The sequence below is a fragment of the Alexandromys fortis genome, unplaced genomic scaffold (assembly GCF_014885135.2).
Source record: "Alexandromys fortis isolate MF-2015 unplaced genomic scaffold, M_Fortis_MF-2015_v1.1 scaffold_127, whole genome shotgun sequence".
NCBI classification, from domain to species: Eukaryota; Metazoa; Chordata; class Mammalia; order Rodentia; family Cricetidae; genus Alexandromys; species Alexandromys fortis.
This window is the reverse complement of record NW_026068006.1, coordinates 849,348-871,609: the sequence shown is the minus strand read 5'-3', so window position 1 is coordinate 871,609 and position 22,262 is coordinate 849,348. Positions and strand designations below refer to the sequence as shown.

The window sequence follows — 22,262 nt, the reverse complement described above, 5'->3', positions numbered from 1 at the left end:
AGCACAGAGCCTCTGCACCTGTGCTCCTGAGACAGAGCGGGCCAGAGAAGCCAAAGAGCTAACCAGGGTTTACATGCGAGCTCCTCCATTCTTGTACAACCCTGAGCAGCTTCTTGATCTCCTTCTGGCCAAATTTTTCTCATCTGTAAAACAGGGACAAACACAGTGCCTACCTCGAAAGACTGTTCTGCAGACTACAGGGACTCGTACCACCAGCCTCTGAGCACGAGGGCTGCTACAAGGGCAGCCATCTCTTATTGTGCATATAGGATTGCATACCTTGCTAGGCCCCTTGGGGCTAACAAGCTACAGACAAAATCAGAAAAAGAGTAAGTACATGCCAGCAATTTCCTTAGACAAAGATACTGTGTGTGTGATATTTTCAATTTCCATGACATTTATTTATTTTGTATGGATGTGTGCATATATGAGTGGGCACAAGCACGTCACAGTGTACACGAGCCATTCAGACAATAACTTGCAGAGTCAGTTTTCTAAGCCCATCATGTGGGATCCAGGCACTCACAGTTGTCGGGCTTGGCAGCAAGTGCCTTTACCTGAATGGCCTTGCCAGTCCCACAGTGAGTCTATGAGCAAGGATGAGCAAGGATGATAGGGAACTTACTGCAAACTCAAGTCAAAGTGAAGGCTGCCCAGGTCTCACTGTTCTCCACAAGGAGTGTCACCCACACTGGGAAACGCTTTTCATAAGCTAACCCGTGACTAACTTAAGCCTCAGGGGGTGGCTATAAACACGTAACTATACTTTACCTCATAGAGTTAAGTTTCTTGGACTGTATTTCAGAACTAATTTGTTATGATCTGCCCATTTGAGAGCACATCCCAGAGAGCTGAACTTTGCAAGATCATTGTCTCCAGGCCTGTATTAGGTAGACCAGTAAATGAGAAATACTTCCGTTTACAGACTGAATATGTCCCACAACAGGCTCGCTAAAATAGATTTGCACAAACGAGGAAACGCATGTAGCCTAACACATGGTTCAGTCTTAAAAAGGCACTGTGCACAGAAAGCTATCGCAAGCATTATTTTTAATGAATAAAGGAAATAGGTGAGTAAATTTAGAAGAATGAAGACATTTCAAAAGTAATATTCGAGCTGGGTGTGGTGGTGCCATCCTGTAATCTCAGCACTCCGGAAGCTGAGACAGGGAGACCATGACTTCAACACCAGCTAGACTACAGAATGAATTCACAGAATGAGTTCGGGGCCAGTCAAGGCACAGCAAGACCTGGTCTGGAAGAGAAGGATAAGGAAAGACAAAATTCAGAAAACAAAATGACTTTCATGGGTGACAAGGCCCTGTTCTAAAAACAATGCTGGTGTTTGCTTAACTATGCCCTCACACTTTGCAAGCAGGAACGTGTGCAAACCAATCAGGGCCATGTAAATCAACTGTGAAATAAGTAGGTAATCAGCACTGTTCCTAGAAAGAGTAAGGCAAGGTCAGAGAGGTCCCGGGTTTACGGAACCAACAGATCAGCAGCTTGACTCTAGGGCAGGAACGGTCTGCACACTCACAGCTGGGATGAGCACAGCTGGGAAGAACCACATCACAACAGCTTAAGCTGGCCTTGTTGCCTCTTCACCCAAGAGCACAACAACCCTAATCAAAGTGCTATACAAAAGTGCAGGTCATATGCTTGAGCCCTAGAGAGGAGGACTTAGAAACAGGACTCTGGGGGGCAGGGGCTGAAATTCTTCAAGATTGGGTCTCTGGAATCCACTTCCCTTAGGGCAGGAAAGAACTAAACATGAAGAAGTAAAGCAACACAAAAGAACAAATTCCGACTCTTACACCCAGTTCACGGAGTCACCCAAAAATCAACATGGAGACTGAATATCATATGTAAAAGCAAAGAGCCTTTGTTCTTATTCAAGTTTGAACTCGGACTCTCCACGTGTCCAATGCATTGGATGATCAGAGAGCCCTGAGCTCAGTTGGGGTAGGGTTTTTATAATAGCAGGGGTTGGGGTAAGGGATTTTTAAGGCTCAGGATCCCTGATTGACTAACATTTGTCTAGGAGTGCCCTGGTGAACTCAGGTGATCCTACCTACAATTGTTGGAACATAAGGAATTTCCTTTGGAATGTAGGGCACTTTCCCCTTAGATGGTTCTTTCCTGGGTGGCCCCAGCTTGTGGTCTTTTCTGGAGTCAGGTGCTGCTTTGGGATAAACTGAGACTCAGGCCTACTTTCTGGTTGGTCTCTATAGAGCCTGTCTTATACCAAGCTGCCCTGGGCCCTACACAGAGAACAGTGGCAGCGAAACAGACATAAGATGAAGGAGAATCATGGTATCAAAGACTTAAGCCATGGAGGACAGAAGTGATTCTTGGCCACCAAACTTGGGGACCAAAAGTCATGAAGAGAACTCTTTTGCCCCTTGTGGAGAATGGAAGGCAGACTGAACGGCATTAGAGTTAAGTGAGTTTGAGGCAGACAAAAAACCCTTGGGAAAGTATATTTCGACCACATGTACAACAGTTTAAATTGGAGCCAGTCAGCTCTTTTTGGTGCTTCTAAGAATCCAACCCAAAGCAGAAAGCGCACTGGAATTAAATGTGAAAAGGGAAGAGGGAGACAGAATCCCTTGTTGTAGCTACTACTGTTGTCCTTCCAACTAAGGGACGTGTTGGCCCCACTGGTGAGGACAGAGGCTGAGTGCCCCATAGGTGCCGGCTTCTGAGCAGGCGCAACACCCACCCACGGCCTTTCAGCCACCTCATTCCTCCCACATGCCATTAACTTCCCGGCACCCACAAAAGCATGAGAATCCGCACTGAGCGACGGAGAAAGCAAGGAACTTTGGCTACAAGTGATTGCTGAAGACAGTGACTGACAGGTGGGTTTCTCTCTCCTCCAGGTGGGTCAGATTTGCTCCGACTGCCTTTATAAATGTTTCAATGAACACTATCTTCATGCATTGGATTAGCAAAGCCAATTCCCAACTGATAATGCAAAATAACCCTGAAGTGTTTCACGGCTTCCCAGTAAGCCAGGAACTGAACTTTCCCTCTCCATTTGGACTGTGATGAACTTGACCTTTCACCTCTGGAAAAGAGCTCTGAGCCGCTCATTTAAAGTTGGTAATGAGGGCTTCATTTGCTTTCCAAGCAGTCAGAGAACCTTTTTTAAATACACTCAGGTAGCCATGACCTTCACCTGTGACTCAAAGAGTTCACCAGGTGTAATACAGATCTTTGCTCAGGGGACATTCTTGAATCTCCTTTAAAGAGATCTGGACACCAGCCCCATGGATGAAATCACACACATATTCCAAATCAAAATGTTTCTAAAATGTATTTTGAACTTAAGTGTATATTATCAAAGGAGTCTAAAATCTTTCTACCTTATAAATACTATATAATTAAAGCAATTCAACTCTATTTCTATTTGAAAAGAAGCACGCTATCCTAACCCTAAATTAGGGGAGACAACAACCTAATGCCACCACGTATCAAATGCAATGCAGCTTCCCAGGCCGCACTCAATCCACTGAGTGTATAAGGGACTTTTCTACACTAAGATAAGAAAACAATAATTTAATGAAGAAAGTCCCTCTAAGATGATCTCACTCTCTCTTCTGTTTTTGTGTAGTTCTGACCTGAGCTGGGGATCTTGAAGGTCTCTAAGGCAAGCAGACAAACAGAAGTGCACAAGCCCCATCAGGATGCAGCCTCCTCAATGGAGTCCTTCCTGAGCTGAGAAGGCCAGGACTGAGCATTCCGGTGGAAGCTCCACCCCAAGCCCCCTCCCCAATCTCTCTCCAAACCTGCTGCATCACATAAAGCCTGCCAAATGAGGACTCCTCTCCCAGAAAGGCCCAAGACCACTCCCACAGGGCATTTAAATGCCCTTCCACCCCCTCCATCATCCCTGCCTCCCAAAAGCAGACTTGTGGGTTTATGGTTCCTCTTCCCCACCTCCTCTCTGGGAGGCTGGAAAATCAGTTGAAGCGTTTTACCCTTTAAAACATGGGCTTTTTCTAACGTGTTTTGATTTGGTCTGATTTGGATTGCTGTGTAGCAGAGATGCTTATGGGGTGCAGTAACTTTTCACTGAGAAACAAGAATGCTCTTTGGAACCTCCATCTGCCCCTGCATCATTAGGAAAGCCCCAGTCCTGTATCTGCAAACCCTGCCCACCCAGAGAAATCTCTGAACAAAGGGAAAGTACCAAAGAGCCTAGTTCCTTGTGCTTGGCAGCTACTGGAGTTTCCTCCCTGAAGTTGCCACCACCCAAGTCCCTGCCTAAAGCAGTCAGCTTTTGATCACACTTGGGTATAAACTCAGCTTGTGGAAGACATGTCATCACCCCTAGCCTATAACTTACATAAGCCCCTGCTTTAGTCGAGGCATGCAGCTTCTCCAGCCTTCATCTCTGGGACTGGAGAACCCACCCAGAGTTGATTTGCTCAAATAAATCTGCTGTTACTTTTTCAGTTCAGCTTGACCAGCTTACGTGTTGGCAGACAAATCTGTGATGGGTAGAAACCTATTATGGGGGAACAGAAAAGCCATCAAAAGAGGCTAGCCTCCTGTCTCCTCCTTCTTTTTGGCAAGTAGGTGGTAAAACCAGAGGTCACCCACTGACCTCCTTTCAAGATCCTCATGAAGGACATCCTTACTCCGCTCCTGGAGACAAAGAGGCAAAGAAGGTCTTCCTACAAGGACACTAAAACAAATGTGGGCCCAGCAGACCTTAGAACGGACCCCCAGCACCACCACACCTAGCTATAGCCACACTTCAATCGTGTCCTTCCCTCACTGTATGACTCTTGCTTTGGATACATAAAAATGCAGTCTCCTGAGCCTTTGGGTCCCCATTTCTGAAGCCTCTCCCATGCCACATAGAACTTGGGTTAAACAAGTTTGCTATGCTTTTTCTCATCAATCTAGCTTCTGTTACAGGCCTGCAAAAAGGTGAGAAAAAGGTGACTCTTCTCCGTGACACAATTCTCCTCCTTGTTCCTTATGATAAAAATGAAAATGGTGAACTGGCTGCTTAATTGAGCTCAAGCACCAAGTTCTATTTCTGAGGCTGGAAAGTAAGCACAGATGTGTATACAAGTTTAGACACCACTTGCAGACAAAACGGATTTATACTGTGAAAAAAGAAAGAGAATAGTGAGGCCCATCCAGCAGACAGTGAAACTCAGAAGGCAGGGTTGACTGGGGCAAGAAAAACTCAAGATCACTACTCTAACTGCCTGGTCAGTACTCATGCAACTGGTGCATACAATTTATCTTGGGGTGGGGGGGAAGGTGGCAGGAAAATCTAATATATTGCATGCCTACAGGTAGCATTGCGGGGGGGGGGGGGGGGAGAAGGGCTACTTCAGTGTTCCAATTACCAGGGTAAGCTCCTCCCAACTTGCCATGGCCTTATCCACTTCTGAATGGAGCCAATGAAAGTCAGAAGGTCGTGGTCAGACAGTAGGAGATTACAGATGCCACCCCAGACTACTATACCCAGCAAAACTTTAAATCACCATATACGGACAAAACAAGATATTCCATGATAGAACCAGATTTAAACAATACCTAGCCACAAACCCAGCCCCACACAAAGTACTAGAAAAAAACACCAACCCAAGGAAGCTAGCTACAGCCACTAAAACACAGACATAGATGATTTCACGGCACCAAATCCCAAAGAAGGGAAAAACACACAAATTAACATCACCAACAATGAAAACTAAATTAATAGGAGATAGCAAACACTGGTCATTAATATCCCTTAATATAAATGGACTCAACACACCTAAAAAAGACACAGGCTAACAGTACAAAAGCAGAATCCATCCATATACTGCATACAAGAAACACATCTCAACCTGAAAGGCAGATATTGCCTCAGAATAAAGGGGTGGGAGAAAAATTTTTCCAATAAAATGGACCTAAGAACAAGTTGGTGTAGCTACACTGATATCTAACAAAATAGACTTCAAATTAAAAGCAATCAAAAGAGACAAAGAAGGACATTTCATAACAGTCACAAGAAAAATCCATTCAGAGGAAATCTCAGTACTGAACATCTATGCACAAAATACAAGGGCACCCTCATATGTAAAATAAACACTACTAAAGCTTAAACCACACATGAAACTTTACACACTAACAGTGGGAGACATCAAGACCCCACTCTTACCACTGCACAGGTCTGTCAGAAAGAAAATTAACAGAGAAATCAGGGAACTAAGAAATGTTATGACTCAAATGGACTTAACAAAGATAAAAGAATATACCTTCTCAGCACCTCATGGAACCTTCTCAAAAACTGACCACATACTAGGTAACAAAGGAAAACTCGGTATTATATATATGCTGGAATAACCCCATGTATCTTATAGAATCACCATGGATTAAATTAAAATTCAACAGTAATACTAATTCCAGAAAGGCCACAAACACATGGAAATTAAGAATGCTGAACTAAATCACCTATGGCTCAAGGAAGAAATAAAAAAAGTAATTAAAGACTTTCTAAAATTCAAAGAAAATGACCATACAACATAACCAAATTTATAGGACACACTAAAAGTAGTGCTAAGAGAAAAGTTCATAGCACTAAATGCCTACATAAAGAAGCTGGAAAAATGCTACACTACTGAGTTAAGAGAACACCTGAAAACTCTACAACAAAAAGAAGCAAACTCACCCAGGAGGTCAAGATGTCAGAAAATAATCAAATTGAGAGCTGAAATCAACAAAATAGAAACAAAGAAAACAGTACAAAGAATCAATGAGACAAATAGTTGGTTCTTCAACAAAATAGATAGACCTTTATCCAAACTAACCAAGAGGCAGAGAGAGAATATCCAAATTAACAAAATCAGAAATCGGGGGACATAACAACAGATACAGAGGAAAACCAGAGACACATTAAGGGGTCATATTTCAAAAACCTGTACTTCACAAAATTGGGACACTTAAGGGAAATGGACAATTTTCTAGATAAATATCACCAAAATTAAATCAAGACAAGAGAAGCAAATTAAAGAGACCTATAACTGCTAAAGAAATAGAAACAATCATCAAAAGTTTCCCAACCAAAAAAAATAATAATAATAATTTTATTATTATTATTATATTATATCAGATAGGAATTCTACAAGATTCTTAAAGAACTAATACCAATACTCCTCAAATTGCTCCACATAAGAGAAACAGAAGGAATATTGCCAAAGTCTTTTTATGAGGTTACAATTACCCTGATACCCAAACCACACAAAGACACAACTAAGAAATGGAATTACTAAGAAAGAGAATTACAGACCAATCTCACTCATGAACATTGATGCAAAAATATTAAATAAAATACTGGCAAATCGAATCCAAGAACACATCAGAAAAATCATCCACCATGAACAAGTGGTGGATGAACATGCTTCATCCCAGAGATGCAGGGATTGTACAACATACAAAAATCTGTCAATGTAATCCACCATATAAACAAACTGAAAAAAAAAAAACCCACACATGATCATCTCATTAGAAGCTGAAAAAGGCTTTAACAAAACACAACATCCCTTCATGATAAAGGTCTTGGAGAGAGCAGGGATAAAAGGAACATACCTAAACCTAATTAAGGCAATATACAGCAAGCCAACAGCCAACATCAAACTAAATGTATTTAAATTCAAAGTTTTCCCACTGAAATCAGTAACATGACAAGGTTGTCCACTCTCTCCATATCTATTCAATACAGGACTTGAGATCATAGCTAGAGCAGTAAGACAACAAAAGGAGATAGAGGGATACAAATCGGAAAAGAAGACGTCAAACTCTCACTATGTGCTGATGATATGTGATACTTGTGACCCCAAAATTTCTACCAAAGATATTCTACAGCTCATAAACACCTTCATAATACACCTTGTATCAGGATACAAGATTAACTTGAAAAAGTCAGTAACCCTCCTTTACACAGATGATAAGTGGGCTGAAAAAGAAATCAAAGAAACATCGCACTTCACAATAGCCACAAATAACATAAAATAACTTGGAGTAACTCTAACCAAACAAGTGAAAAACTTGTATAACAAGAACTTTAAGTCTTTGAAAAAAGAAATTGAAGAAGACACCAGAAAATGGAAAAATCTCCTATGCTCTTGGGCAGTAACATAGTAAAAATGGCAAAAATAACAAAAGGAATTTACAGATTCAATGTAATGCCCATCAAAATCCTAGCAAAAGTCTTCACAGACCTCGAAAGAACAATACTCAACTTCATACAGAAAAACAAAAAATCCAGAAAAGCCAAAACAATCCTGAACAAAATAGGAACTTCTGGAGGCATCACAATCCCTGACTTCAAACTCTACTACACAGCTACAGTACTGAAAATAGCCTGGTATTGGCATAAAAACAGACAGAAAGACCAATGGAATCGAATCAAAAACCCAGATATCAATCCACACACCTACAAACACCTCCTTTTTGACAAAGAAGAAAAAAATATAAAATGAAAAAAAGAAGGCCTATTCAACAAACGGTGCTGGCAAAGCTGCATCTCAACATGTAGAAAAATGAAAATAGATCTATCCAAATAAATCAAAGACTCAACATAAAACCAACCACAATGAATGTCATAGTGGGAAGTACACTTGAATGCATTAGCACAGGAGACCATTTCCTAACTATAACCCCAGGAGCACAGACACTGGGAGCAACAGTTAGTAAATGGGACCTCCTGAAACTGAAAAGCTTCTGTAAAGGACATGGTCAACAAGACAAATTGGCAGCCTACTAAATGGGAAAAAAACTTCACCAACCTTACATTACAGAGGGCTAATCTCTAAAATACACAAAGAACTCGAGAAATTGGTAATCAAAAGAACAAATAATCCAAAAAAAAAAAAAAAATGGGGTACAGACCTAAACAGAGACCTCTCAAAAGAAGAATCTAAAATGGCTGAAAGACACTTCAGGAATGGCCAAGATCAAAAACACTGATGACAACTTATGCTGGAGAGGTTGTGGGGAAAAGGGAACACTCCTGCATTGCTGGTGGGAGTGCAAGCTGGCACAATCCCTCTGGATGTCAGTGTGGCGATTTCTCAGAAAATTAGGAAATAACCTACCTCAAGACCTAATAATACCACTTTTGGGTATATATCCAAAGGATGCTCAATCATGCCACAAGGACATGTCCTCAACTATGATCATAGCAGCATTGTTTGTTATAGCCAGGACCTGGAAACAACCTAAATGCCCCTCAACAGAAGAATGGATAAGGAAAATGTGGTACATTTACACAATGGAATACTATACAACAGAAAAAAATAATGACATTTTGGAATTTGTGAGCAAATGGATGGATCTAGTAACTATCATATTGAGTGAAGTAACCCAGATCCAGAAGGACAAATATCATACATACTCACTCGTAAATGGCTTTTAGACATAAAAAAAAGTCTATAATTCACAATCCCAGAGAACCTAGACAACAAAGAGGACCCTAAGAGAGACATACATAGATCTAATCTTCATGGAAAGGATAAAAATGCAGACAGACAGTAAAAAAGAAACCCCACACTAGCTCAGAACTGAGTGTAATAAAAGGTTATTTATTTAGGGGTAGAATCACAGATCACAGTCCTCTGCTGGAATGGGGGCAGAAAAGAGGCTGGACGCAGGTTTACATGAGCATATGTAGTACCAGAGGCCACGGCCAAGTGGGCGGGTAACTTAAAGAGTACTGGCAGTAGGATTCCGTACAGCAGAAAAAGTCAAGATCTCCTGAATAAATTGGGAGCATGGGAACCATGGGAGAGGGTAGAAGGGGAGGGGAGAGGAAGGGAGGTTATCAGAGAAAAATATATAGTTCAAGAAAAACAATTTTTAAAAAAGAAATAATTAATAGGGGCTGGAGAGCTGGCTCAGAGGTTATGAATACTGACTGCTCTTCCAGGGGACCCAGGTTTAATTCCCAGCACCCACATGGAAGCTCACAACTGTCTCTAACTCTGGTTCCAGAGGATCTGGCACCTTTACACAGGCGTACATGTAGGCAAAACACCAATGCACATAAAACATAAAATAAAAAAGAAATAATTTTAAATGGAAGGTATATAAATAACTGAAAACTATGTTCCCCCAAGGCATCTAACAACATTGCAGAGAGAAGCACCGTGGAAAGTGGCACTGCTAGGGCTGCAGCGTGCACACTCAAGAGCACACTGCTGTTACAGGGACCTGGCTTCAGTTCCCAGCATGCACACTCAAGAGCACACTGCTGTTACAGGGACCCGGCTTCAGTTCCCAGCGTGCACACTCAAGAGCACACTGCTGTTACAGGGGACCCGGCTTCAGTTCCCAGCGTGCACACTCAAGAGCACACTGCTGTTACAGGGGACCCGGCTTCAGTTCCCAGCATCCAGTGGCAATTTACAGCTCTATAGAATTACCAGCACTATTTCCTTACCAGCACTGCCAGCCTGGTAAGGAAAGTTCAGTCTGTGGTTTTCAAGTATCAGTTTCCCCCTTCTCACCCCATGTTATGGCTGCTGAAAACTCTGTATTCCGTGCAAATGTTGTTCCGACCAGACAAGAGCACCTCCAGACTTCCCTGTTAAACCGTTAGGAGTACAAATTATGAGCAAGGAATAAATATGCGCAAGTGTGAGTAAATGTATAGGCTTTACTAGAGAGGCTTGGGAATCTTAGGAATCCCATCATACCCTAGCATCCTAGGCCAGCACTCCCTAAAACCCGATCCCACACAGCAGTGTTCTCCATGAGCAACACTATGTTCTCCACTGCTCAGTCCAAACCTCTGGAATCAGTCTGGACCCTCATTTTCCCTTGAGTCACATGTACACATCAGCACATCATGTGCCGTCAAAACACAGCAGAATCCAAACACCTTTTCCTGCCTTTACCATCTTGCATGTCACACCGAGAGAAGTGAAAGGCAAGACACAAGACTGGGGACAATGTTGACAGTGTATATATCTGATGAAGAGCTCTATATCAAAAACAAATTTCTCAATGCTTATAGGAAAACAAACCACTCAATTCTAAAATATGAGCCAAAGATTTAATAGGCACTTTGGCCAAGAAGACATTTAGACAGAGGGTGAATAAGCACAATTAAGATACTGAACACTATTAGTCACTAGGATACGCAAATTTAATTAAAACCATAATGAGAAAAAACTTATATGGATATATAAGAATGTTAAAAATTTAAAGCTGACAAGATTGAGTGATGACCAGGTTGCAGAACATTTGCATGTAAAACAATACAACTACTTTGAAAATTTCTATCAACAGTTAAACCTCCATTTTGACATAGAAAGAGTTTTGTCCAGTGTTAGAAACTATCCACTTCAGAAACTATGGACAGGACATATAAAGATGACACTTTTTGATCCAAAGGCAATAAAAAAAGTCAAAGGACCCAAGTATTCCACTAATATATTAAATAGCAGTGCATGTCTGGTTAAAACGTGTGCATGAGGCCAGGTGGTGGTGGCGCACGCCTTTAATCCCAGCACTCGGGAGGCAGAGGCAGGCAGATCTCTGTGAGTTCGAGGCCAGCCTGGTCTATAGAGCTAGTTCCAGGACAGGCACCAAAGCTACAGAGAAACCCTGTCTCGAAAAACAAAACAACAACAACAACAACAACAAAGGTGTTGTGCTCACCCCTCCCCTCCAAACTGGAAACTGTCCACGTGTCTATCAACAGGTGAGTGGATAAACAATCTGCACCCCTGCAGAACACCACCCACAATCAAAATCATTTAATAAATAAAAGCTTAAAGGACCGATGAACACAAAATAATTACGAGTACTAGAAGTCAGGAAAGAAAACAGCACCAAAGGAATACTGCACAGTTCTATTCCATAAAACCCTGGGATATGCAAGCTGATGTCAGGTGACAGAAACAGATCCAAGGTCACCTACACCCTGAAGAGGGGTGCTAGGAAGGGCGAGAGGAAGGGGTGACAAAGGGACACAGGAGACTTTGCAGGGTGCTGGCTTTGAGTAGTCCCCCACAGCAGATGTAGCAGCAAGTCTGCAGTCACTACTGCTGGGAAGGCAGAGGCAGAGGGATCAGCCTGGCTCAAGGCCAGGCTGGGCAACATAGCAAGACCCTGTCTCCAAAGAACAAAAGGTAAAGTGAGTGTACCCCCAGAATTTACTCACTGGAAACTTAACCTCTGACACAGCGTCTCTCCATCTGTGGGTTGTGAGTGACCCCTTTGGGGTTAATCGGTCCTTTCACAGGGGTTGTCGAAGACCACCCTCCATATCAGATATTTATATTACAATCCGTAACAGAAGCAAAACGACAGTGACGAAGTAGCAATGAAAACGTTTTATGGTTGGGGAGTCAGGACAACACGCAGAACCGTATTAAAGGGAAGGTTGAGAACCACTTCTCTAACACTGGGTGCTGCATCCTAAGGAGAGGTACAGGGGAGATTCACCCTCAAGAATAAATTAATTCTAAATAAAAAGGGGCTTAAGGCTATGAGGTCCTTCTCCTGCTCTCTCTTCCCCCTTCACCCAGGCGATGGATGGTACACCAAGGAAAAGCTCAGCAAATGCAGGTCTCCACCCCGGAATTCTCTGCTCTTCACAATTGCCAACTTCAGGACTCTGAGAGCGGCACAGAGTGGACACAGGAAGCGAGGGGATGCTCACAACTGCAGTCTAGCCGTTCCTCTTAAGTGAGATACACAGTATCTTAGAGCGAATTAACTCGGGCTCTAGATTAGATATACCGAACTGAGTGGCAAATAAAATGCTCAAGTGAGCATTCCTACTTCATTCCATTCCTGCTCCAAGATGCTAAACAGTGCTGGAAAAAATGTGCAACCACGATGCCTGTCTTCACTTTAAATGATGGTTTCACAGACGTAGGGAGAGGATAGACACACAAATGACAGGTAAATGATACATAGATAAATAGATGAATAAACAGATAATAGCTAGATAGATAATAAATATTGGTTCAAAAATGACAAGTAGCTAGATAAATGATACAAGGATCATATCATAAATTAGATGATAGTAGATATTGATGAATAATTTATAGATAGGTGGTAAATTGATAGTGTATAATTGGTCACATCAATGACAGACTGATGACAGATATGATCGATAGATGGTATCTAGATGATAGATATGTGTAGAGTTTATCATATGTAGTAAGATTAACATAGCTATTTTTTATTTTATTTATTTATTTATTTATTATGTATACAATATTGTGTCTGTATGCCTGAAGGCCAGAAGAGGGCGCCAGACCTCCTTACAGGTGGTTGTGAGCCACCATGTGGTTGCTGGGAATTGAACTCAGGACCTTTGGAAGAGCAGGCAATGCTCTTAACCACTGAGCCATCTCTCCAGCCCAACATAGCTATTTTTTAAAAGAATGCAGCAGACATTCCGTTAGGTGCTTTTAGAAGCAGTAAGTGGATGGAAACTATAGGACGTGCTAAGGAAGCAGAACCCTAGGGATGAGTGGGAAACACTATTCCAGCTCCCCAAGATCACTTTTTTCACATAAAAATGGAGGGCAAAAGGAAGGTCCCTTAGGATAACTTTTTGGGGCCTTTCAACTGAGGAAGGAGCTTCTGAACAGCTGTAAGTGAACTCTTGCACAGTTGGGGAATTTCTTTGAACTCATCCTAGAAATGTGGTCTGATTCCTTATTTGATATCATCTATATTTATAAACATACTTAACCCAATAATTCAATTTATCTTTTTTTTTAGGAAGTGGCCACAGCCTCGAGTCAGTGAGTTTGGACTCTGCCCTTCATCCCTCAGCTTCCCACCAAGATAGGAAGGTCACCATCTCCATTTCACTCCTCTCTCTGTGTTCATTAGAAACTCTAGTTCCACACATCAGCCTCCGTGCATGCAAACAGCCAAGTCGTTCATAAGCAGCTCACAGGAGTTCTCTGCAATGATTGAACCACACAGAAGCACAGCGCACACTTGTGTTTAGATAAGGTTATCCCCATGACTCACCTCATTTCCACCAACTGCCTTGGTTAAAATCACAGCGGAAGACACAGGGGGAGGCATGCAACCTACTGTCTGCAAACTGAAAAATAAAAGAAAATCCAGTTGTAAATAGTTCCTCATTTCCAGTTATAAATCAAAGATAACAGTGTTTGTTGGTATACTCTCCGTGTTGAGCTGAGACACTACGGGACAACATGGATCAGAAGATATGGCAAATGTGTGGGCCCTGAGAGCTCCTGACATTATACAGGCTTACATGGTTTTATTTTTTAACGTATTCAAACTTTGAAGGGCTGGGGTTTAGTTCAGCTGGCAGAGTGCTTGTTTAACATGCACAGTGCCCTGGTGTCATCCTTTGCACACATCAAATACAGCAGGCCTATGATCCATCCCAGCACTGCCCACGCGCGCGCGCGCGCGCGCGCGCGCGTGCGCGCGCGCACACACACACACAACTTTGATTACGGAGTTCAAACAACAAGCAGGCTATAGTAAGTGGAATCACTGAACGATAATTAAAATGGATACTATAATCTTGGTTATTGCCATAGATCTCTCCCCGTGGAACTAGTACAACAGTACACACCTGTGTTCACAGCTCAGCGGAAGGTGGGGCAGAGGAACATGAGCTCAAAGACAATACTGGCAACACAAAGAACCTCTGTCCCAAAAGAAAATCTGCCTTGTATTTTTATAGAAGATCTTTTGGTAACAAATGAAGCCTAAAGATGACATCTAATGCTCAAAAATATTTGATAAAACAGAAGTTTACATTTTACAATTCTCAACTTTCATCACATAAACAACATTCTCATGTTGTAAAGTCATGTTGGAGGCAGTAATACTATCTCACACTTCTTGAATTCAGACCCAGAGTGGATTCCCATAGCTACTTTATATGTTTTTATTAAATAAAGCTCATATGTCCATGGTCACGACAGTGAGCCTATCCTCTCAGTTAGTGTAGAGAATAAACTGCGAGCCAGGAAAGCCAAATTACGGGCAGTAAATCTAAGACTAAACTGAAGACCATTCCGCAATATTTCAACAGAGCATGGCCTCACCAGAAGGAAAGTTCATCAAGGACACAGCACACAAACACTGTCAGGAGAAGCCAGCCTGGGCAACAAATTGAGGCCTGTCACTCAAATAAAGTAAGAACAGGGATCTGGTAAGATTTGTTTTGGTTTTTGTTTGGTTAGTGGGCTGGTTTTCTGAGACCTGACCTGGCTTGAACTCACCTTGTAACCAAGGACAGCCTGAGCCGGAAATTCCCAGTCTTCCTGCTGTAGCCTCCCTAGTACTGCAGCAGAACATATCAAGCTGATATTAACCCTTATTACTAATGATAACCCTGAGAAATACAACAGAGCTTCAGAAGAAGGTTCCATCCGTCACTGCTGAGTGGTTCTAACCCGACTCTGCTACCCACATTTCCCTACCATGATTCTGAGGTAGAGCCTGTCCTCCTTCCAACTAACTCAACTGACTAGTTTCTACTGTCACCTTGACAAAACCTTGGAAAAAGGAACCTCAATTAAGGGAATGTCTGAATACGCTTGGCCAATAACATGGTCTGTGAGACATTTTCTTGATTACTACACGATATAGGCGAACCTAACACTCTGTGGGCAGCACCACAAGTGGGCCTGGGTTGTTTAAGAAAGGTAAGGCACAGAGAGCAAGCCAGCAAGCAATACAAGCAACGTTCTTCCATGGTCCCTGCTTTAGTGCCTGCCTCCAGGCTTCTGCCTTGAGCTCCCGCTTTCACTTCCCGCAGTAAAGGACTCTTACCTGATGTATATGAAATGAACCCTTCCAAAGCTGCTACTGGTCACAGAGCTTGTCCCAGCAACCGAAGAGCAACCCAGAACATAAACATGCTAGGGAGGCCAAGGGAGACCGAAAGAGCTAAAATGAGGGACAGCAAGTGTGGGTCCCTCTGACATCCTGGTGGGGGTCGCACGACCTATTCTACCTCGTCACAGATGACAGGTGCTACTCCCCTCATAAAAACATCAGGTGCCATCAGAAGGCTCTTTCTGAGGACCACCTCTGAGAACCCGAGTCTCTCAGCTTCACGCTTTTGTAAGCGGTCTCTTATCTACAGCCTCAAGCCCCAGATTCTTCAGCCCGGTACTAAAAGACTCTGCTGGGATGACCCTAAAGAAATCTTATGTCCCTCACTAATGCCTCATTTTGTAGCCCTCTACTCTAGGCAGACACAAACCTTGTTGAGCACCATTCTTCGTGTGTGTGTGTGTGTGTGTCCCACACATATAGCATATATATGTTCCATGTATTCAATTGGATTGGGAGTTCCCTGAAAAAAAAAAAAAACTTCCTACTCGTTGCATGCCCCACGCACAGCGGATGCTCAGTATTTCCTGACTCGTAGTACACAGAATTACATCACTGCTCTGAAAAGAAGTCGCCTTATTTGTGTGGCATTTTACCTCTGCTCGTGAGAGGCAGTGCTCCTTCTCTGAAGTGCAGTATGGTGAAAAGTGCACTCCTGACCTCCCTTCCTACTTCTAGGCCAAGGTGTCCCCAAGTTGGCATTCACGCTGTGGCTCAACCCTGAAGCCTCAGTCTCCTGGTGACGGCCACAGCCTCCCCAGACAGAGGTCACAGAAACTCGAAGTTCCCATCAGTCCCACCACACTCATCTGTCCATCGCGCTTCCACATTCCACGAGCCTCCACACCTGTTCCCCTGGCTTCCTCTCAAGCCCCTGCTATCCACATCACGACCAAGAGTCCCATGCAAGCAGGCCTCGCATCCCTCACTACACCCCATGAAGCAGCTTCCTGCAGCTTCCAGGTAAGTCCTCAACACAGTGCTCTCCAAATCCTGCCGCCCTTCCGCCACATGACCAGCACATGCCCACTGGCCTGCTTTGCTGAACCTGTCTACAAACTCCCCAGGCTTGTTTCCGCCTCAGTGCCTTTGTAGATTGCTTCCTTTCCCAAGAATATTCTCTCCAAGAACTCTGGGAAGAATGAGAGTTCCTCAAAAGCCTGGTCACCCAACCCACTGCACCCCTTTCCTCTGACGTCACTCGTTTTCATTGTGTCCCTCCTGCTGCCTGTTGATGTCTACTCTGAGTATCTCTCACCTCTGGGCAATTCACCAGCACATGACCACTTTTGTCTGCTATACTTTCTCCAACTTCAGAAATAATCCTCAGCACACAAAGAAATCATGCCATGAATGGAAAGATTTGATACAGTCAACGTCATTATTAAGGATGTGTTTATACAGAGAAAAGCAGGTCTAAACTATGAGATAACTTTACTGGAAGTCATAGAGTGTCAGGGTAGGCTCAGAGGACAACCTCTGAGCTCTGGGGTCGGTGATTTAGCAGCTATAACATGATGCTCAAGTGAGGTTAGTTTTAAACTATTCTAATTAATTTTTCAATTGTTCAGTTCTTTCCATTAAACATGGTAACATTTATCATGAAAGAAACTATTCTAATGACTCTACTGCTAAATTAACTAAAACAACAACAGAGTAAATAAAAAATTAAACATCTGTGGCACACATATCCTTTTATTGTACGATTTAAAAATGGGCACTGCACTCAGCCACGGTAGTCCATGCTTGGAAAGATACAGATGGCCAAGGTAAGGTCCAGCGGAGAGCCTACATTCCCATGCAGACTGATCTGGAGGCCTCCAGTGTCTTCTGCTGTTCACTCTGTGAAGCAGCGGGGTGCATGTGTTTGTGCAGGCCCAGGGAGCATAGGAGAGCAGCAGCTACAATACTCTCAATCTCCATGTTCTTCCCTTGAGACTGGAACTAAGCTGGTGGCCAGCAAGCCTATTAAACCTCCTGTCTCCAAAGCCCTGGGGTTCTAGGCATTCTCAGGTCCTCAAGCGTGCACTCCTCAACACTGAGCCAGCGCCCTAGGTCCTCTCCTACTTGTTTTATACACTCAGAAAGTCTACATTCTGGAACCTTAAAATAGGCACAGGGATCTACTTTAAGATTCTGTTAAACTATTCCTTACTGAACCTCTGATGAAACGCTATTGTTTTAACAGCTAGTATTGATTTTTTCTAATTTATTTACTTTTATGTGCACTGGTATTTTGCCTGAACGTATGTCTGTGTGAGGGTGTCAAATTTTGAAGTTACAGACAGTTGTCAGCTGCCATGTGGATGCTGGGAATTGAACCCAGGTCCTCTGGAAGAGCAGTCAGTGCTTTCAACCCCTGAGCCATCTCCCCCAGACAGAATTTAAAAAGTGGTCTCCTTTCCTTATAACCACACAAGTCCTTTTGTTTGCAGTTGCCATGGAAACAATAATGTTACTAGCGCTGCCCCATTAAAAGAATACCCATCAAAAGGTTTAAACATACCCTTTTAAAAGCCATTCATTGATGGGCGTGACTGACAGGAGCTGAAGAAAGAGCCATATTGTTGCTGGGAAGAAGGCTAGTGTGAAGGTCTGGATGAAAAGATGAAGCTTCAAATGCACCAGCGCACTGGTCAGCTCCTGCAGAGAGACAGACACAGGGCAAAGGTAAGAAAAGAAATTCCACAGAGAGCTCTAGTAAAGCGACATCACAGGCCTTAGCTTCCAATGCTGAATTGTTTCAAATCTTAGATCTTTACAAGTACGTGTATAAGAAAGAGGCTGTGAGAGAGAAAGAATAATGATAATTATAAAATAGTTTCATATAAAATCTCTGAGCTATCTAATTTCCTGTGGATACATAATATGCTCTAAGAATTCAGATCTGTACATTTCTGAACAAGAGTAAAAGCAAACTAGCATTAAAGTGGTAGAAATTCAAAGACTGTTGTTGATGATATAAATAAAACACATGTTTACCTACATTAAACAATTACCTTAAACTGGGCAGTGGTGGCATATACCTTTAATTCCAGTACTGTGGAGGCAGAGGCAAGCAGATCTCTAAGTTCGAGGCCAGCCTGGTCCACAGAATGAGTTCCAGGACAGCCAGGGTTACACAGAGAAACCCTGTCTTGAAAAACAAAACAAAACAAAAATATCTTAAAAATATTCATAAGACTTACCACACTTTAATCAAATATACTAATCTCTATTCATTGTATGAAATTTACCAGGCTTTGATTTGGGAAGATGTCACCAAATCTACAAATATTTCTAAACCATATTAGCTTAGATAACAGTTTATTAATTCCAAGGGATTCCGTCCCCTACTGACCACTCACTGCAGTTCCTATTGTTAACAGCTTTCTGTGAAATAGCCATATGCCTGGAGCTAGGATAACCTGAGTACTCTGCTATCTCATTTACTCCCAAAGCAGCCCCATTAGGACAGTATAATGGCCAGGAGGATAGTAACTCCTGGCTGCACTGCTGAGACCACCCACACGGTAAGGACCTGATCAAGTCCACTCCTGGCACACTACCAACCAAATCCAGGTCTGCTCCTACCATGGTATCACAAGCTGCCCCAGGAGGGATAAGAAACGCACACTCAAGATTGGGCACTTTCAGAGTGGACGAGCCATAGACAGAAAGGCATGTCAGGTTGGAGGTATAGCTCGGTTGGAGAAGTGCTTGCCTAGCATGCATAAGCACTAAGTTTGATTCCCAGAACCACATAAACCAGGTACAATGGCACACACCTGTAATTCTAATACTTGAGAAGCTGAGGAAGAAAAATCGTAAGTTCCTGGAACTAGCTCTTGTAGACCAGGCTGGCCTTGAATTCACAGAGATCTGCCTGCCTCTGCCTCCCAAGCACTAGGATCAAAGGCATGCGCCACCACCGCCCGGCTAGATGATAAATTCAAAGCCATCCTCAGCTACTTAGTGAATTTGAGATTAACCTGAGCTATATGAAACCCTGTCATAGACCAAAACAAAACAAAACTACATATTAAACATGTTATGAATTGCACAGCCAGAAAACACAGAATAGTTAGCGCTGCAATACAAATAGGTGGTGGTGCACGCCTTTAATCCCAGCACTTGGGAGGCAGAGGCAGGCGGATCTCTGGGAGTTCGAGACCAGCCTGGTCTACAAGAGCTAGTTCCAGGACAGGCTCCAAAACCACAGAGAAACCCTGTCTCGAAAAAACAAAAATAAATAAATAAATAAACAAATAAACAAACAAACAAGGGCTGGAGAGATGGCTCAGCGGTTAAGTGCACTGGCTGTTCTTCCCAAGGACCTGAGTTCAATACCCAGCAACTACGTGGTGGCTCACAACCATCCATAATGAGATCTGGTGCCCTCTTCTGCCCTGCAGGTATACATGCAGACAGAACACTGCGTACATAATAAATAAATAAATAAATAAATAAATAAATAAATAAATAAATAAATCTTTAAAAAAATAAATAAACAAACAAATGAATAAAAAGAAAAAAATGGTAGAAAGGGCATAGACTTTTTAAAAGTCAAACAACAAAATTAAACAAACAATAAAAAAAATAAGCAAGGGCCAGGGAGACGGCTCACCAGGTAAAGACATTTGCTGTACATGCCTGGGGTTCTGGATTTGATCCCTAGGATCATGGTGGACAGACAGAATCAACTTCCAAAACTGTCCTGACTTCCAAGCACACACACATGCACCCCCCAACATACATCAGGAATCACCCGTAAGACAAAGGTTTGCAAGCAGTCACACACTCACCAGTTTTAATGTGCGCATTTCAAAATGTGCAACAGACCCTCCGCCTCAGAGGCACAGCTACCTGGTCATCTGTAACAGCAGGCTAGTGCAGACGCATCCGCTCTCCCTTTAGCACCCACCTCTGCCTCCCCATGAGGAGACGCACCAATTCCTCTTTGGTCCAAGATGTCTTTGAAAGTATGGAATGTTCTGATAATCTGGGACCATCAGGCCCACTAGGACCACACTAGATCCTTTGATGGACCCAAAAGAAAACAACACTTGTAAAGTGAATTAGAATCTTCAAAGTTACATCATTAAGAAATCTGACACCAGCCATGCATGGTGGCACACGCCTTTAATCCCAGCACTTGCAGGGCAGAAGCAGGTGGATCTTTGTGAGTTCGAGGCTAACCTGCTCTACAAGAGCTAATTCCAGGACACACCAAAGCTACAGAGAAACTCTGTCTCCGAATACAAAAACAAAACAACAACAACAAAAAAAAACCACTATAAATCAAAGCTGAGTAGGACAAACTAAAATGCTTTCAAATAAACTCAAGTCAATAATTTACTATTTCCAGTGAACAAAAACGCACTATTCTAGGACCAAATAAGATAGAACATAATAATCATAAAAATCATAGATCCAGTTAAAATTAATTTAGGATTATTAAGTAAAAAATAAATTACAAAACTGTTACTTCCCACTGACCCTGGCCCTGAAGCAGCAGCCTTAGAGACAGCCTAGCGTTATTCCCCGATGCAATCTAAGTTTAATGGCTTCTGAAAATGACTGTTGTACTGGTTTGCAAAGGGTCTTTGATGGAGGGAATGGCTTTGATGGCCACTCATATACCACAATAAAATACAGGATCAAAGCAATCCATCATTACATCCAAATTAGCCGGGTAACTCTGAAGGCTTCCTAGGTGCTGACAGGAGTTGGTCCTTAGAGAAATGCTGATAGCTGTGACATTCTTCCTTCACCAACTCTTGCAACCCACAAAGTTGGCTGCTTTACAGAATAACATTAAATAAGAAGCTGAGGAGTAAGAGACATGAAGTCTCTTGCAAGATATCCCATGGCATAAATAATAGCTGTCGCCATTAAACAGGTACCAGGGGACGCAGTTAGAGCCATGTCCTGAGCAGAGGACGTGGGTGATGCATAGCCAAGGCCAGCACAAAGACCTCACGTCACATCCGACCTGCACCTCATCATGGCCAACACCATTCTGCATCACGTGCCCACACTTAGAACCAACTGTAGAACCCGGGTGCTCAGAGAAAAAGCCTACTCCCTCTACCAATGGTTACCTCGAGTCAATAACATTTCTAGCGGGCCTACAGTCAGCAGAACAGGAAAACAATCCTGCATCGGTCATTTCCAGAAAGGCAATCCATCAATGAGGGTATTTAGAATTGCTGGGATGTAATTCGTCAGTTATAAACACTACATACTAACACTGCATATATCAAAAACACCCCAATGAGATTTATAACAGCCTAATAACTACTGAATGAAAAAATGAACAAAATCGGTCCTCCATGTTGTTAACAGGGGGACCTAAGGAGGTAACTGGCTTTAGTCTGTCTGGGTTTGCTTTCTATTGCTGTGATAAACAC

At 42.7% G+C, this 22,262-nt stretch overlaps 1 protein-coding gene across 10 annotated transcripts in view; it reads right to left on the bottom strand.

Annotated features, from left to right (window-relative positions):
* Window positions 1-22,262, bottom strand: part of Slc10a7 (solute carrier family 10 member 7) — a 229,063-nt gene that overhangs the window by 195,120 nt on the left and 11,681 nt on the right. For 9 of the 10 annotated variants that reach the window (XR_007595265.1, XM_050161534.1, XM_050161529.1 and 6 more), the window contains exons 3-4: window positions 18,377-18,513; window positions 14,014-14,089 (exon numbers count right to left, since the gene is read on the bottom strand). Coding sequence is in view for 9 of the 10 variants with exons in the window: in XM_050161534.1 (XP_050017491.1) it covers window positions 14,014-14,089; window positions 18,377-18,513 (213 nt within the window). In the remaining variant the exon portion in view is untranslated. Of the gene's footprint in view, window positions 1-14,013; window positions 14,090-18,376; window positions 18,514-22,262 lie in introns of those variants that run through there. The other variant, XM_050161537.1, reaches the window with a different exon arrangement.